General features: G+C 34.0%; 1 protein-coding gene across 8 annotated transcripts in view; it reads left to right on the forward strand.

The window, feature by feature from the left end:
- LOC145974535 (putative multidrug resistance-associated protein lethal(2)03659) overlaps window positions 1–18,553 on the forward strand; it is a 338,604-nt gene that overhangs the window by 317,549 nt on the left and 2,502 nt on the right. For all 8 annotated transcript variants that reach the window (XM_083104431.1, XM_083104438.1, XM_083104432.1 and 5 more), the window contains one exon: window positions 7,211–8,289. In XM_083104431.1, the coding sequence (XP_082960557.1) occupies window positions 7,211–8,289 (1,079 nt within the window). The remainder of the gene's footprint in view (window positions 1–7,210; window positions 8,290–18,553) is intronic.

The raw sequence follows: 18,553 nt of genomic DNA on the forward strand, positions 1-18,553 counted from the left end.
CTTTAAGTTGACATTCAGTCTGACTTTGAAGTCGACTTTAGATTTTTTCTGCCGATTGACAGTCAACTAACAGTCGACTTGGTGCTATTTGGGCACACTCAAACGTTACACATGCCGTGCGCGTGCCGCCCCCGATTCAAGCGTAATCTGAGACGCTTATTCGTTAGCTTAAAGTTGCTCTCACTCAAAAAGTAATGCTTAGACGTAATTTTGCCACAGGAAAAAGTTGTTAGTTTTGATGTGAACAATCACGCTGTGAAGTCCGTATCCGCAAATTCTGAAACACCCTGTATATACATATACAGGGTGTTCGGAAATTCAATCGCCAAATTTTCAGAGATTGTCGGGGGCACCATAAGAATCATTTTTTGCAAATGAACCTGGGGTCGGAAACGTGTCATTACATCACTACGGTATACGGAGTGTTCGAAAGAGTCGGGACCTCGAAATATCACAAAAAATAGAAGTTTCACAAAAAATTGTTTCAAACAAAAATTGTAGGATGTAAAAAGGTCTATTTACTGGCGCCATGTGTTTGACCTTGGATGGCGTCGCCAAGGTCACGACAAGGCCACCTTGAATTTTTGAAATGGAACCCTCCACTTTTTATTGCATATTCTTATAGCCCTTCAAAAATGGAACTCCCTATTTTTTATTGCATATTCTTGTAGCTTATTTCGAGGGCTTTCCAAAACACTATAATAAAGTATTTCTTCATTGAGTACTTTTCGAGTTATGAGGCTTGAAATAATTTCTGAATTTTACATAAACCATAAAATATCTAGTAAAATATTCATTTTTCGATTATCTTACCTAAATACCTTTATGTACAAAATAATGAGAGGAATCAATCGGTGTAAAGAAAAAATATAGTTGTTTTTAAGAAAAAATATGTAATTTGCAATTAACAATCACATATTTTTTTTTTAAAACAACTTTGAGCGTATTATTAAAAATGGGACACCCTGTATATATACATATACAGGGTGATTCAAAATAACCCTATTGTCCGTGAAATGACACATTCATGAGTCAATTCTAAGACGATTTTTTCTTTGGCAAAATTTCGTCCGACGCTTAGTTTTTGAATTAATTATTAAAGGAAGTAATTAACTTATAAGGGGTCGGATACAACAAGCAAGCAAGGGTGGCGCGATTCAGACGCGGGTGCTTATGCGGGGCGCCTGCTGCGATCATCTGATCGCTGCATACACATACATGCGAATACATACATTCTCATTCTCTCTCTCTCTCTCTTTCTCTCTCTCTCTCTGCCTCTCTCTCTCCCTCCCTCACTCTCTCTCTTTAATTTGCTTACTCACTTGAAGTTATTATTACGCTTACTTAAATTATTATTTACTTTTTATTATTATACATTTTCACTTGAATTATTATTATTTTTTTATATTGTACTGTTTTTTTTTGTTTTTTTTACGAGAGAGGGGAAAGTGCATCTTATACATACTCACGGGCCGGTCCGATGAGTTATGTGGGACTCGAGTACCAAGTCGAATTACCAACTCGATACTCCCTACCCACTAAAAACCCCTCTCTTTCGCGAATTTTCTCTAACAATGTTTATTTGACATCCTGAAATCTGTTTTCATACAACATCAAAGAATAGTTATTATTACCTTATTCGATGCATTGCTGTAACTTCTTGAGAAATGAATTTTCCGACAAATCGTACTTTCACTCCAATTGAACATAAATATCACGTTCCAAGGGACAGAGATTCACTCTAAATAATTAATCGAAAGTTCTTTTTTCTTTTATAAACTGTATTCTTTTATAAACTTCAACATAATCACATTCATTCACTCACTCGATAAGATGAGAAATTTACCAATGACTCTATCACTAATCACTATCAATCACTGTCGAATAATCACTGTTGGCAATTAGAAATCACTCGATTAAAGAAACACACGCGCACATACGTTATTACATAATACTAAGTTAGTGTGAAAACAGATTTCGGGATGTCAAATAAACAGTGTTAGAGAAAATTGGCGAAAGAGAGGGGTTTTTAGTGGGTAGGGAATGTCGAGTTGGTAATTCGACTCCCTTGGTACTCGAGTCCCACATAACTCACCGGACCGGCCCGTGAGTATGCATAAGATGCATTTTCCCCTCTCTCGTAAAAAAAACAAAAAAAAACAGTACAATATAAAAAAAAATAATAATTCAAGTGAAAATGTATAATAATAAAAAGTAAATAATAATTTAAGAGTAATAATAATTTCAAGTGAGTAAGTAAATGAGAGAGAGAGAGTGAGGGAGGGAGAGAGAGGCTGAGAGAGAGAGAGAGAATGAGAATGTATGTATTCGCATGTATGTGTATGTAGCGATCAGATGATCGCAGCAGGCGTCCCGCGTAAGCATCCGCGTTTGACGGTGAATCGCGCCACCCTTGCCTGCCTGTTGTATCCGACCCGTTATAAGTTAATTACTTCCTTTAATAATTCAAAAACTAAGCGTCGGACGAAATTTTGCCAAAGGAAAAATCATCTTAGAATTGACTCAAGAATGTGACATTTCACGGACAATAGGGTTATTTTGAATCAGCCTGTATATGTGTGGTTTTTTCTTTTTTTAAAGAAAAATGCTGATCTTGCATAGATGTTAGAAGACTCGTATTTTCCAGTAATATGAGATTCTTACTCAATAAGAACATCTCCCATACATTATACATATCTCAATTGCAATACCGGCATAACAATACTCTTCGCGAAAAAGATCAAGGCCATAGCTCCTTCTTTATTATCAATCATCCTATCCCCTCATCTTTACGTGAGATTAGAGTTTCAGATATTTTCTTTCTTCTATTTTGTTCTATATGACTAAGCACCTTTATTATTGCCACATAATTTATCATATAATCATTAACAGCATTCCAGCATTTCTCCGATTTTAATACACGTCTCCTCAATCCTTCTAGAGTCAGAGAGATCTCGCAGAATACTGATTTTAGTTCCTTACAGACAGTAATGCCAGCGATGAGGGCGCGGCTCACACGCACACAATCAGAAGATCACATACATGTGCTGCACAGAGCTTTCTGCGAAGCTCTCAGACACATCATCAAAATAGTGATACTACAAAAATAAATATTCCGTATCCTCAAGCATTCCGATATAACTCAATCTGATACTTCCCTTATCTTGTACCTACACTGAGAAAAAATTTATACTAATGGTAACAAAAAATATAAGTATTCACAAATGGCCATCTTTAATTAGACAATTTTGTGATGATAGCAAAACGTAATATTTTTTTTGCTTACGAGAGGAGAACACGACCTTCGAAACATCTATTTTAAACATATTTTAACTGTATAATATTCGACCAAAAAAAGTATTTGAGGAAAGTGAGAGGACGCAACGCTCAACCATTTTTGGAAAAAATCAACTTAAAAAATATGACGTATTTTGTATACCGGTGAATTTAGATCAGCGAGAAGAGGGCGTAGGTCGAATGCTAAGTCCGAGACGGGTGACACTTTTTTGGACACGTAACGATTGGACACTGAACGATTGGATACGTAATATTGGACACGGAACGATTGGACACTGCACGATTGGACACGCATTCTGCACGATTGGACACTGCACGATTGGACACTGAACGATTGGACACTGCACGATTGGACACTACACGATTGGAAACTGCACGATTGGACACTGCACGATTGATGCAAACCCATGTGGAACCATACAATAATATACCCCGTTTAATACCGAAAACACACGGCGGTGTGTGTTGAACCTTGTTTCGCGTGAAATATTGCAAACCCATGTGGAACCGTACAATAATAAACCTCGTTTAACACTGAAAGCACACGGCGATATGTGTTGAACTTCGTTTCGCGTGGAATATTGCAAATCCATGTGGAACGGTGTCTAATCGTGCAGTATCCAATCGTGCAGTGTCCAATCGTACAGTGTCCAATCGTGCAGTGTCCAATCGTGCAGTGTCCAATCGTGCAGTGTCCAATCGTTCAGTGTCCAATCGTGCAGTGTCCAATCGTTCAGTGTCCAATCGTGCAGTATCCAATCGTGCAGTGTCCAATCGTGTAGAGTGCGTGTCCAATCGTGCAGTGTCCAATCGTTCAATGTCCAATCGTGCAGTGTCCAATCGTGCAGTGTCCAATATTACGTGTCCAATCGTTACGTGTCCAAACAAGATGCGCCCGTCCGAGACTACTATGCTGCTGCTCAGAGGTTCAATCCCGGTCTGTGGTAATATTTTCATCGTTTTTTTTCTAAATGTAACCTTTTAAAATGCTACATTTTTATAAGATAAAGTTAATTTAATCAATAACTTTGTTTTTTTTGTTTTTAATTTGCATTAGGTAATTGCGAAAGACAATTTAATTTATTCATGATACGTCGTTAATTTCTATTCAATTTAACAAAATCTTACAATTTTATACATTCTACCCGATTAACCGAAAAAATAAATTAAAAAAATATGCCACTATTTAAATATAATTATAATTTAATACGAAAAATATTTGGTACATAATTTGCCTCTTAAGCCACTCTGTGGCATATATAATTATGGTAAAGGTTGATATTAGGGGACTCACCTCCGATGAACTTCACCTTGACATATATTATCAAGGTCACTGTCCTGAGTAACATGCAAAAGATTTTAGCCGTCACTCGTTGTTTATTAAAAAGTTGTAAACAAAAAAAATTTTAGGAACTTCACATAATTTTCGAACAACTTCACATAATTTTCGGACATGTACAATAACAGACCTCTATGTTATCAAGATCACCGTTCTGAGTAACATGCAAGTAGATTTGTATCCCATTAACAATAATAATGCTGAATAAATACATATTTATCAATAATATATGTTCATTAGCTCAATACATTGATTATAATAGAAATGTACAATAACTTAACTGTTATATAAAAAAATAATTATTTTAAATACATTTAATACAATTAAAACATATCATAAATATATGTGTACACACACACATACACACACACGCGGGGGTGCAAGGGGGGCCTTCGGCCCCCCCTCCCGCAATCACCTCGCCGGTAGGGGACGCATTGCGAAAAGTTCAATCACAATGGATATATGCTGTAAGTTGTAAAGCGAGATCCACCTTGCCTACCAGCGGGGTGGTTGCGGGATGGGGGGCCGAAGGCCCCCCTTGCACCCCCCGCGTGTGTGTGTGTGTGTGTGTGTATGTGTGCACATACATTTGTGATATTTTTTAATTGTATTAAATTGTATTAAATTCTATATAAATTTAAATTGTTTACCTTTTTTTTATTTACCTTTAATTTATCTTTTTTTGCGTTTTTCTTTACGTTTATTCACGTTTATAACTTTCAATGCGACAAGAGGTCTGTTATTGTACATGGTGTCCGAAAATTATGTGAAATTCGTAAAACTTCTTTTGTTTATAACTTCTTAATAAACAACGAGCAACGGCTAAAATCTTTTGCATGTTACTTAGGACAGTGACCTTGATAACATATGTCAAGGTGAAGCTCATCGAAGGTGAGTCCCCTAATATCAACCTTTACCCTTGAGAAATAATTTTTATAGAAAGTATTTATATATTTTTAATTATCTTCTCAACTCATTATCTCATCTTCAGCATCAACTTCACTGAACCTAAAATCTCAAATTCGAAATAACAATCAATTATTCAATTGAAACAATCAGTGAATTTGTTTGATCAAATTATCTGTCAAATTATCTATTAATAAACTGATATATCGCTACTTAATCATCATTAATATCGCGAAAAATCTGATCTGTCCCTGCTCACACTTAAGGTTCCTGAGTAATCCATTAGATACCAGAAATGTAGCAAAAGTACCTTGTGAGTATCTTCATTCTACTCAACTTTTGATCTTATAAATGCCAAGTGTCGTCATTATATACCAGGATCGGAGCATATCCCGGATAAATCAACATATTCAGGATATGTTGCAAAGCCATCTGTTTAATCTCTCACGACATGTTAAAGGCATCTATATCAAAGACTCAATATCGAAGAAGATTTTTATTACATAATTTTTTGTTTCCTTAGCCAGAGATATCAACATTTCTATTTCTCAATAACCTATATACACGTTAATTCCCATGCAGCAAATACTACACGAGAATTTCTCAGATAAACATCGACCAACTTCAATGTCTAAAAAAGACGTCCAATTAATGAGTAATCTTTGATAGAGATGCAGCTTATTCTCTATATTTTAGGGATAAATACGGGACCGTTTTGATTACATACATTATCAATTGGACACAACTATATTTTCCGACTGGATACAATGCTGATTGGACACAATTTTAATCGAACACAAATCGAAAACAAACGGACACTATCCCGATCAGACTCATGCAATTGCAATTGAGCATAGTTTCGATCGGACACAGGCCTGATCAGACACAATCCTAATAGAACAGGCTTGATAGGTACAAGTTCGATCCGATTGGACAGTTCCATATAAATTAATTTGTAATTTTCTACAAAAAAGCTAAATTTATTTATATCGACTGATTTTCAGTATAATGAAGTAGTTGTAACATTACACATAAATTTATAACTTTTCCCACAAAGTTCACTTCATCTCGTTGATAAAAACTATGTTCGAGCTTATCTAATCGAGACTATGACCTGTTCTATTGGGACTGTATTCGATCAAAACTCCAATCGAGACTATGTCCAATCGGAACTGTATCTGGAAAACTGTATCTGATCGGGAAATATCATCGTGCCCGATCAATAATATGTGCGATTAGAATTCACTTATATAACTCGAGTATACAACCTAAGAAGAGCAAGACATGCTCTCAATGCCCGATTTGCTTGAATCTCCCGTAAAATCACGAAAAAAACTGTCCGGTCCCGCGGATTTAAACTGACTTGAAGGATCTGAGAACTTATTCTACCTTTTTGGGTTTAACAATACTGGCCGCCAAACCTCAATCACTACCTTGTCTAAATCTGCTCCAAGATATACAACATATTTTTCAATATAAATTAAAGATTAATAAATTAGAATTATTCTTACATGTAATATCCATACATAAATAAAAAAACAATACATTTTGTGATGACTAATGTTATTATAAATTAAATATAAAGGTCGATTACAAATATCGTCTATATATGTGTAATAACTTATTATACATTAGAATTAAATAAAATAATAAAAAACAATTATTCAGCACGTTCGCCGATCTTCGATCATCTCAGTGCATCTCTGGAAGGATTAACAACAATTAGAGCTTTCAATGCCGAGAATATATTGATGGAGGATTTATGTAATCGTCAAGATCTCCATTCGTCTGCCTGCTTTCTCTTCCTAGCTACATCTCGAGCTTTTGGCTTTTATATCGATATGATCTGTCAGCTTTATATTGGCATCATAATTGTAGCTTTCACGATCTTCAAAGATTTAGCAGTAGTCGGTAACATCGGTTTGACGATCACACAAATCATGTCGTTGACAAATATGTTACAATGGGGAATTAGACAAACAGCTGAATTGGAAAGCCACTTGACTTCAATAGAGAGGATTCTTGAATATAGCCATTTGGAAGAAGAGCCGATGATCGACAGTAAGCCGGAAACTAGTCTGCCGGAAAATTGGCCAACAAAAGGTCTTGTAGAATTTAAAAATGTAAATTTAAAGTATAATCATCAAGGCAACTACATCCTTAAAGATATCAATTTTACCGTCTTACCGAAAGAAAAGATCGGTATTGTCGGCAGAACTGGCGCAGGAAAATCATCTCTGATTAATGCTCTCTTTCGTTTGTCTTATGTAGAAGGAGAGATTCGTATAGATAATGTATCCACTAGCGCGATTGCCTTGCATGATTTCCGATCAAAAATTAGTATTATTCCTCAGGAACCATTTTTATTTACTGGCAGTCTACGACGAAATCTTGATCCTTTCGATCAATATACCGATGCTATATTATGGCAAGCTCTTCAAGATGTTGAATTAAAAGAGATAATCTCTGAGATGGCTGGCGGATTGAATACGAAAGTATCTAATGAAGGATCAAATTTCAGCGTAGGCCAGAGACAATTATTTTGCCTCGCGCGCGCTATTATCAAAAACAATCGAATTATGGTGCTGGATGAAGCAACTGCTAATATTGATCCTTACACGGATTCCATTATACAACAGACTATTAGAACAAAATGTATAAACTGTACTATATTTACTATAGCTCATAGATTGAATACTATTATGGATAGTGATAGAATATTTGTAATAGATGCTGGACATCTTGTGGTAAGTTGAAGAATTAAAAAAGATTTTAAAAAATTCTTAATTAATTAAGAATTGAAAGACAAGACGATTTCAATAATTTTGACGATACAATCTTAATTTGAGTATTTTTACTATTTCCTTAATTTGATTATATATATATATATATATATATATATATATATATATATATATATATATATATTTATTTACTATTTCTTGAAAAACAATAGTACAAAATACTTAAGACACAACATTTAGTGTTTGAAAATTATAAGTATTTTGTGCACGCACACGTACACACACACACACACACACACACATGCGCGCGCGCGCGCGCACATGCACACGACACGCATGCACGCACGCACGTACGCATGCATACGACTGTGATAAAAAAGTATCAGGATTGGTGCAATAAAAAGTAAACTATGAATTTTCATCCAAATTTTCGTCCCTTTCAAAATAATCCTTATACTGCAATACACTTACGTGCAATACACTTAACGTTCTTTTTTTAATCCTTGAAACATTTTTTTATAATTTTTCGATTTCAGAACACGCAGTGTATTCTTTTTTATTGACTCAAAACAGTGTTCATTGATTTGAAACGGTAATTTCAGCCGAAGGAATTGGAAAGAATTACACGATGCCATATTTGAGGTGAATATGAAGCTTTTAGAATTATTCGTTGAATTTTTGGTCAAAACATGACGAATAAGAACAGAAATGTGAGCGAAATTATTATTGTGATGCAAAATTCATGAATTTTCTCGCCAATTCCGGTTGTTTTCACTGTTTCACACGAAATTTGATTTTGAAGAGAAAATTTTATGCAAATTCTTTGCTCAACAAAATTCGAAAATGTTAAAAATCGTCAGAAGTATTTTTTTCTACCACAAAATAATGATTTATTTATAAACTATCAGAAACAGTCCTACAAATTAAAAAAAAAAAGATTTTTCGAAATAGTTAAAGCGCATTATTTAAATTAAAATCAGCTCTGATACTTTTTGATCACAGTGTGTATATATATATAGTAGTATGTATGTGTATATACAGGGTGTCCCATTTTATTTTTATCAGTCAAATATCTCGATATCACTTAGAGTTAGAAAAAAATATTTCAGACAAAAGTTGTATGGCTTGAAGGGCGCCATAAGATGGTCTCATTGGTTTGACATTGAAAAATCGTTTAAAGGTCACATGAAGGTCACCTTCAATTTTTTAAATAGAACCCACAACTTTTTATTACCCACAACTTATTCTTCTTATTAGCTTATCTCGAGAGCTTTCCAAAACACTATAATAAAGTATTTCTTCATTGAGTACTAGTATTGGTGTAAAGAAAAAACATAGTTGTTTCTAAGAAAAAATATGTAATTTGCAATTAACAATTACATATTTTTTTTTTAAAACAACTGTTTTTTCTTTACACCAATTGATTCCTTTCATTATTTTGTACATAAAAGTATTAAGGTAAGATAATCGAAAAATGAATATTTTACTAGATATTTTACGGTTTATGTAAAATTAAGAAATGATTTCAAGCCTCATAATTCGGAAAGTACTTAATGAAAACTAACTTAATTATAGTGTTTTGGAAAGCTCTCGAGATAAGCTACAAGAATATGCAAAAGCATATAGGGTGTCCCATTTAAAAAGTTGGAGGTGACCTTCACATAACCTTGACAACGCTATTCGAGGTCATAATAATGTTGCTGTGTAATGCGCCACATAAAACCCTATAACTTTTCCTTGAAAATATTCAAACATCAAACATCTCAAAGTTATAAATAATTAAAAAGAAAAATTTTTCGCAAATTAAATATTATGAATATTAGAACTATTTAAATATTAACACTAAACTACGTATTCTTCAGTTCTTATATAGCATACCAAGATTGCAGCAACATTTTTCTGCAAGATTGCAACATTGCAAAAACTGTGAATTATGAAACGTTGCTGTATTACAACAACAGTAAAAAGTCCGCCTGCAGAAATATTACAACGTGACATTGCAGCAAAATAATAGTAATAATAATAATAATAATAATAATAACGATAACGATAACGATAACGATAACGATAACGATAACGATAACGATAACGATAACGATAACGATAACGATAACGATAACGATAACGATAACGATAACGATAACGATAACGATAACGATAACGATAACGATAACGATAACGATAACGATAACGATAACGATAACGATAACGATAACGATAACGATAACGATAACGATAACGATAACGATAACGATAACGATAACGATAACGATAACGATAACGATAACGGTAACGGTAACGGTAACGGTAATGGTAATGATAATGATAATGATAATGATAATATTAATATACATATATACAGGGTTTTATTTTGTGTATCAATCTTTTTATCATGCGGGAGATTACCGACTGCATAATAAATTGATCGGTACATAAATGTCAATTATTTGGATCGACCACACATATCGATATACAGGGTGAGTCATTTTAATTAACGCACGCAATTATTTCGGAAACAAAGCATTTTAGAGAAAAATGTTTCAGACAAAAGTTTTATGGTTTCGAGGGGGCCATAAGATGGTATCATTGGTTTGACACTGAAGAGTCATTTGAAGATCACGTAAAGGTCACTTCAATTTTTTTAAATGGAACACCCTATATAGTTTTGCACACTCTTGTAGCTTATCTCGAGAGCTTTCCAAAACACTATAATTAAGTACCTTTTCGTTAAGTACTTTTTGAGTTATGAGGCTTGAAATAATTTCTTAATTTTACATAAACTGTAAAATATCTTGTAAAATATTCATTTTTCGATTATCTTACCTTAATACTTTTACGTACAAAATAATGAGAGGAATCAATTGGTGTAAAGAAAACACATAGTTGTTTTGAAGAAAAAATATGTAATTTGCAATTAACAATTCCATATTTTTTCTTAAAAACAACTGTGTTTTCTTTAGACCAATTGATTCCTCTCATTATTTTGTACGTAAAAGTATTAAGGTAAGATAATCGAAAAATGAATATTTTACAAGATATTTTACGGTTTATGTAAAATTAAGAAATTATTTCCAGCCTCATAACTCAAAAAGTACTTAACGAAAAGGTACTTAATTATAGTGTTTTGGAAAGCTCTCGAGATAAGCTACAAGAGTGTGCAAAAATATATAGGGTGTTCCATTTAAAAAAATTGAAGTGACCTTTACGTGATCTTCAAATGACTCTTCAGTGTCAAACCAATGATACCATCTTATGGCCCCCTCGAAACCATAAAACTTTTGTCTGAAACATTTTTCTCTAAAATGCTTTGTTTCCGAAATAATTGCGTGCGTTAATTAAAATGGCTCACCCTGTATATATATATATATATATATATATATATATATATATATATATATATAATAGTACTTTGTATCATTCATATATCGACATATGAAAAAATAATAAGTAATTAGACCTATAAAAGCTGAATCTAGTGTGTGTAAATTTTATGTATTATAATAATATTATAAAATATTACAAAATTACAAAATATATGCAACCGAAGTAAGAAATCAAAAAATTAAAAAGATGTCGAATCAATAACTTTTTAACCAAAGAGATCAATATAGATGTTTAAAATTTAATCAAGACATTTTTGTATCCTTCAAATTTCTAATTAGACGTTTAAAATAAGTTTAATTAGTCATTTATTGGACATTTATCATGATAATTTATATATGACTATCTTACACTCGATAACAAAAATACTTTAATATACGCAATAAATGGATTATTTCTTATTCGTCCGCCCAATTTTGAGTAATCTATTTAATTCTATTTCTGAATCTCTTTCCCAACAAGAGATTCAAAATATAAGGTTCAAAATAGGATTCAAATACTTTATTTTAAATAGATTATTTGAAATTAAATGAGTTTGTAAGAAATTTTTTTAAACTTTAAATTTTTTTAAACAAAAGAAGGATACATACTTAGATCCTATGTTAATTCCTATCCTTTGCAAACTTTATTTGCTTTTCATAATAAAAAATTGAATACGATATTAAGTAAATTTGATGTAAGAAGCGAAAGAATACGTATAACCCACTCAGCAATATTACTAAAATATTCAAAAATATTTCATTAAAACTACATTTCAATTGTAGTTTTGTATCTGAAATATTTCAAAAATATACTTGCATCATGTTTTTTATAATATTGTATGTGCAATATTTCTGAAATCTTTCAGAAAGATAAAAATTTTATATTTATATATTTCTGTAATATGGTATATTTAGAATGTGTTTCTTCGCTTTAGCGCTACGCGGCGTTATACCGAACTTAACTAACTCGTACTTAACTTTTCGTCATGAAACGTATATAAAGGATTGGTACTAACGTAAAACCCAAAATATATTTCTTCTTTTTAATAAGTTTAATTTCTGATAGATTAACTTAAAGTTTAAAATAATTTGATTAATAATTTGGATCCCTTATTGGGATTTAGAATATTAAGCAGATTATTTGAAATTTTTGAAAAACGAATAAATGGAAAATAGCTCATTTATTGCGTATATTAAAGTATTCTTATTGCCGAATGTATTTATATATTTTTATAAATTTTTAAAATATTCATTTATCAGAAACGAAAAAAGTAATATTTCAGTAATATTATTGAAATATTACTGAAATTTTTCAGCAAGGTTATATTTGAAATGATTGTGGACATTGAAACATTACAGAAGTATTGCACAAATGGACGTGAAATATTTCTGTAATACTGTTAAAAGATGTAATATTTCAAATGAAATATGGCAGCAATGTTTCAAGTTGTTCAATCTTGGCAGTAATATCATATACCGAGTGGTAATAATATTATGTGCGTAGTCTAATTATCATTTTCCAACCTATATTTAATTATTATATTTGTTCTTAAACTGTTTTATATTGATACATGTGTTACGTAAATTTGTAGAAAAAACATTTCTATAATCAATAGAAACAAAATTTTCGATTAATTAAAAAGAAATTTAATTATACATTAATTTCAACCCCATAGATAGGATAGACATCTAAACATTTTTCTGATCTATCATTTCTATCATAATACAGAAATTCTATGTATACTACGTCTGGCACTTATAAGCTTAATTTTTTTATTATTTTTTGATTGGATATCATCGGAATTCATACACATTTATTCATTCTTAACATATAAAATTAAACTATTCTAAAACATATGGATTTATTATCAAAATTGTAGAATAGTGTAATTTCATGATACATAATTTAATTTTCAAGCTATTATTCTAATCTATGTACTGTTATAAAAATATTATGGATAAATATTTATATAAGCATTATGGGTAAAATTCATATAATATTCAATCCCCGCAAATGTCGATTATCTTAATATATATTAATATATATTGTCAAGATCATTCTCCTGAATGACCTTCAAAAAATTTAATTGAAGTGAGGAAGAGCTCTTACACAAAATCTTTTTCAAACTTACATCAAAAAGTAGGTTTTGATGAGAGGAATCGAGGCATACTGCTCTCACTTCTTAATTTCTACTTTAAACAGAGTTATAGGTGAAAAACTAAAGTTAGAATTAAAGTCATTTGAAATATGTATTTTTGCATCGATTTTGACAAAAAAGAGATAGGAACCTATTTCTACCCGATTTCCGGATAGACTAGAGACGTTACTCACCTCCCACCTGAGTCCCCCGTAGGGGGGAGAGCGGAATCCACTATGCATATACTTTCCATGCGAAACGAGACCCCACCTTTCGGATACGAATTAGGTTATATCTTTCGGAAGTGGAGCCCGCAGAGGGGGAAGGGGGCGAAATCCAGTGTATCTACACATATACTTTTCATACGAAGCGATGTCCATCCCACCTCTCGAACACTGGTTGAATTAAATTATATCTTTCTTAATTCATCTCACCAAGACCTATCTTTTAATCTAAATTTGAAAAAGATTCTGTGCAGAATCTCTTCCTCACCTTAACCAAAGATTTCAGCCGTCGCTCATTGTTTTTATTAAATTATATGATAAGGACAAAATATTAAATGCGATAATCTGAACTTGAGTTTTATATTAATTATATATTTAAAGATGTAGATTAATAGGAAAGAAATTCCGTGTCTTCCTCTGTACTATGAGAAACCTATCGCGAATCTATTTCTGTTTTTTAATAAAAATTAGATTTTGATTAAGTTAGGTTAGGTTAGAATTTCTAGGGGCGAAAGTGCAGGGGCGACTTATTTGGTCAGCGAACGACCATTTAAGAGTCCTCCGTGGCAATCGGCATTGCATTCATTATACGAGATTCCAACATCGCTCTGGAGTCATATATAACTATATTAAATAGCGGCATTAAGTGTGAGGGTGAGGTCTGGATAGCTCAGTGATTTAGAGCAGTTGCCCGAAAAGCAAAAGACTCGGGTTCGACTCCCGATCCAGCCACTTGCACCTCACGTATTCTTTTAGTCCACGAATATTGTTTTCTAACAATTATTCATTGGGTTGAAAAATGTGTGAATGTTCTCTTCACAGAATAGCGTCGATGCCGTTATCACCGATGGATTCTGCCGCTCATTTATCAAATGAGCGTAGACACGCCTGACCTCTTCCATCACATACATCCCTATTTTTTTACTTGAGTCTCAACATTTTTATTCGACAATCGACATTAGCATTATCCGATGCCTACTATGAGAAGATTGTTAGTCGGATTTGGTGTATGTGTGTATGTGAATATGCGTGTATGTGTGTGTGTATATATGTGCGTGTGCATTCGTGTGTTCGTCGTACGTGCATACGTGCGTGCGTTTGCGCGGTTGTGTGTGCGCATACACAAACACATGCACACATACACACACATACACACGCATGCACACGCACGTACCATGTACGCAATCACACATGCACGCGCGCACACGCACATACGTCAAATCCGAGCAATCTTCTCGTGGTGCTAATGTAGGTTATTGAATAAAGATGTATGAATACTTCAGTATGATATTATTCCGCAAAAAAATCGAACAAACTTCATTTTTTTTAACTGATAAAGAAAAGTTCATATTTTATGATAGTTATTATAAAATTTTGGGAGAAAAATTGATTCCATCTCGTAGAGTGCGAACTATGCAATTTCTGGATATAAAACACGTCCTCACTTTTGAAAAGATGATGGAAGAGGGGAAGTTAAAATCTAATAACTACTTCTTAAAGTAGAGACTTTATTCTTAAGAAAGAAGAAGAAATTATTTAGATATGACAATTTTTGAAGCTATGCTTATTTGAATCTGTGCGAAATTTTGACGTAAAATTACATACGCAGTAACCTTTTACCCTTTTAACAAACAAAGCGATGGCTCAAATATGAAGATCATTTAAGAGACTAATCTTGAAAACAATATCACAATCATTAGTATCGTGAAGACTTTATGTGAATATTTATTATATTATATTACAAATCAATATATTAACATAAATTATAAATATCGATTACTAACAATGAATATCGAAACGTAATTCCGTAATACATATGCCATAAATTATTATACACTACTCAAAAGAAATAGGGAACACTTTTTGTACCTAAAAATTGGGCTATATTCAAATCGCTGAAACTCGTCGAAAAATCATCGTAGACAAAAAATTTAAAAAATTTTTTAAAGCTTGAAGTTTCAGCTTTAACGCGCAGTTTTTAAAAATTTTTTTGTCTTCCTTATTCTGCGCTTTAAAATAGAACACTGTTTAGTTCCTTAAAATTACGTATTTTTAACACACCGCAACTCAATTTGCGTTTTTTACCCTTATGCGTAATCTTTTGAAGGTTATGCATTAGGGTGACCTCTATAACATATGTCAAGGTCAAGATCATCAGAGGTTATTCCGCTAAAGTAAATAATTACCAAATGCGTTTTGTAGGTAAAATGTTGCAATTTATAGAACTTGAGTTGAATTTCTCGAGAAAAAAATTTTTACTGTATCCACGCGCATATATTTTACTTTGATTCTCGCAGAGAGTGAACTTTGCTTCACCTTGCAAAGTACACGCGAAGTTTACCCCACATCACCCCTGAATCAGCGCGAAACGAGGTCTATTATTGTATGGTTCCACATGGGTTTGCAACTTTCCATGCGAAGTGTAAGACCAGTCGCCATATAATGGCGTTAGCGTTTGGCGCTAGTGCGTTACGTTTGCGTGACGTAGCGCAACGTGATTGGCTGCGGCGGTGCGCGCGTCTCGAAGTGGACGATCACGACCACCGGCGCAGTAACAGTTGCAACCCAGCGTTGAACAGAGCAACAGTCTTTGCACGTAGTGGCCATTATTCGACATACGCAATTTGTTCTCGCCTTATGGTCGTGTCCGTTTCCCTCCGGCAGTGTTGTGTATAATCACTGCACGAGCGGCGTTAGACTACCGGTATATAGGCTTCGCGTTTCGGTCTTTGTTCCACGGCGACAATGTTCACGCCTTGTACCTTAACTGTTCCAAGAATATACATATATTTTGCCCCAGCATCTCCCGGACTTTTCTTATACCGTTTCCTCGAATCTAAACCAATCCTCTCCTAGCTTTACTATTCCCTGACCGCGTAATCGCTGCAATAACCGCGACCATAAAAACGCATCAATTACAACCTCAGAAGTGGGATTGTGCATGGTTTTTCGAGGTTTTCTTTTTTTTTATGATCATCTAAGTGTGGTGATCTCCGCGCTTGATTGCGCTTTACAAGCTGTGTAAGTTACAGCTTTCCCGCCATATTAGTCCTGCACATGGCGAACAAAGGACAAGGTGGCCATATTGGTCCAGTGTTCGTGTTCCGGTGTGTATCGTTTCCGTACAACGTTCTCGAATAATCATGAAAAATCTACGAGTTTACGAAAACTGCGAATGTTCAGACTTTCCCGCGGATGTTTAGACTTTTTGCAAGTGCTCGCATTAATCAGTGCGTTCTTGAAAACATTCAAACTTTTCTTTTTCCGTTTTCTTGCCATCAAGTTTGTGGTGCGCGATTTTTGCCGTTGCTCAAGATTTTTTCTGCATAGTTCTTTTAGTTCTTTGAAGATGTTTCATGATCGCTTCGAGGATATATCCTTGATGGACTTAAAAAAAGAAAAATGGCCAAATACGGAATCCCGAATGTTCCCAAAAGCCGTGAAGGCTGCATAGATGCTCTGCTTTCACATCTTGAAAGGAACGAACCGCTTGAAGAAACGCAAACTACATTTGTGCAGGACACTCATGGAGAGCCTGATCCTCCTGGATCTACAGCAACAGGTACAATACACAGAATTTATTCTCATAAGAATTTCTTCAATTAATGAATGGATCGTATCGAAATCCGAGTAGCGCAGCTTTTGAGCTAGAGCCAGTTGTCCGTGGCATAATCCTGAAAGGACTCAAATGAATAAATCCACTTACGTGCCTCAAATTTCTTTCACGAGCACGCTGTGGGGTATCCTTGTTCTAAAACGGCTTGTGATTGCCTCCTTGAAGGATGTCCAAGATGTCGCAGACTTTCCAGAACCTAAATCGAACCATCGACGAGCATTGCCAATCAATCTGCTCGCAGCCGCTATCAATCTCACTGAACCAGGTTATGAAGTTCAGCTACGTTTTCAATTTTTTCCAGTTAAATATTCACGTCATCTTCTTCTGACCCAGAGAACTGTGGAATCTGCGTGAAGAGAAATTTAACTGCATGCCCTGGAGGCACCGTTGAAATTTCATTAGTGAGTCGCATTCTTGGCTCTGGTTGCTATTCACCATGAGAATGTCGCCTTGTTTTCAAACTGCTGCTCATCAGCGAAGCAAACATTTGTTGTAACTGATCCATTTGCTCACTTTGTTTTTGTTGAAATTGATTCATCTGTTCATTTTGTCTTGTAATTTGTTGCACCAAGAGAGAGCAGAGCTGAAGCAAACATTCTGAGGATGTTTCTTTTTCCTTGCTATCTGAAACCAAATTCTTATGAGAATAGGTTCTGTGTATTGTACCTGTTGCTGTAGATCCAGGAGGGATCAGGCTCTCCATGTGCGTCCTGCATAAATGTAGTTTGCGTTTCTTCAAGCGGTCCATTCCTTTCAAGATGCGAAAGCAGAGCATCTATGCAGCCTTCACGGCTTTTGGGAACATTCGGGATTCCATATTTGGCCACTTCCTTTTTTAAGTCCATCAAGGATATATCCTCGAAGCGGTCACGAAACATCTTCAAAGAACCAAAAGAACTATGCAGAAAAAACCTTGAGCAACGGCAA

This window comes from Camponotus vicinus, unplaced genomic scaffold (assembly GCF_025532165.1).
Source record: "Camponotus vicinus isolate PSW18456_S1 unplaced genomic scaffold, iyCamVici1.0 SCAF_7, whole genome shotgun sequence".
In the NCBI taxonomy this organism is placed as follows: Eukaryota; Metazoa; Arthropoda; class Insecta; order Hymenoptera; family Formicidae; genus Camponotus; species Camponotus vicinus.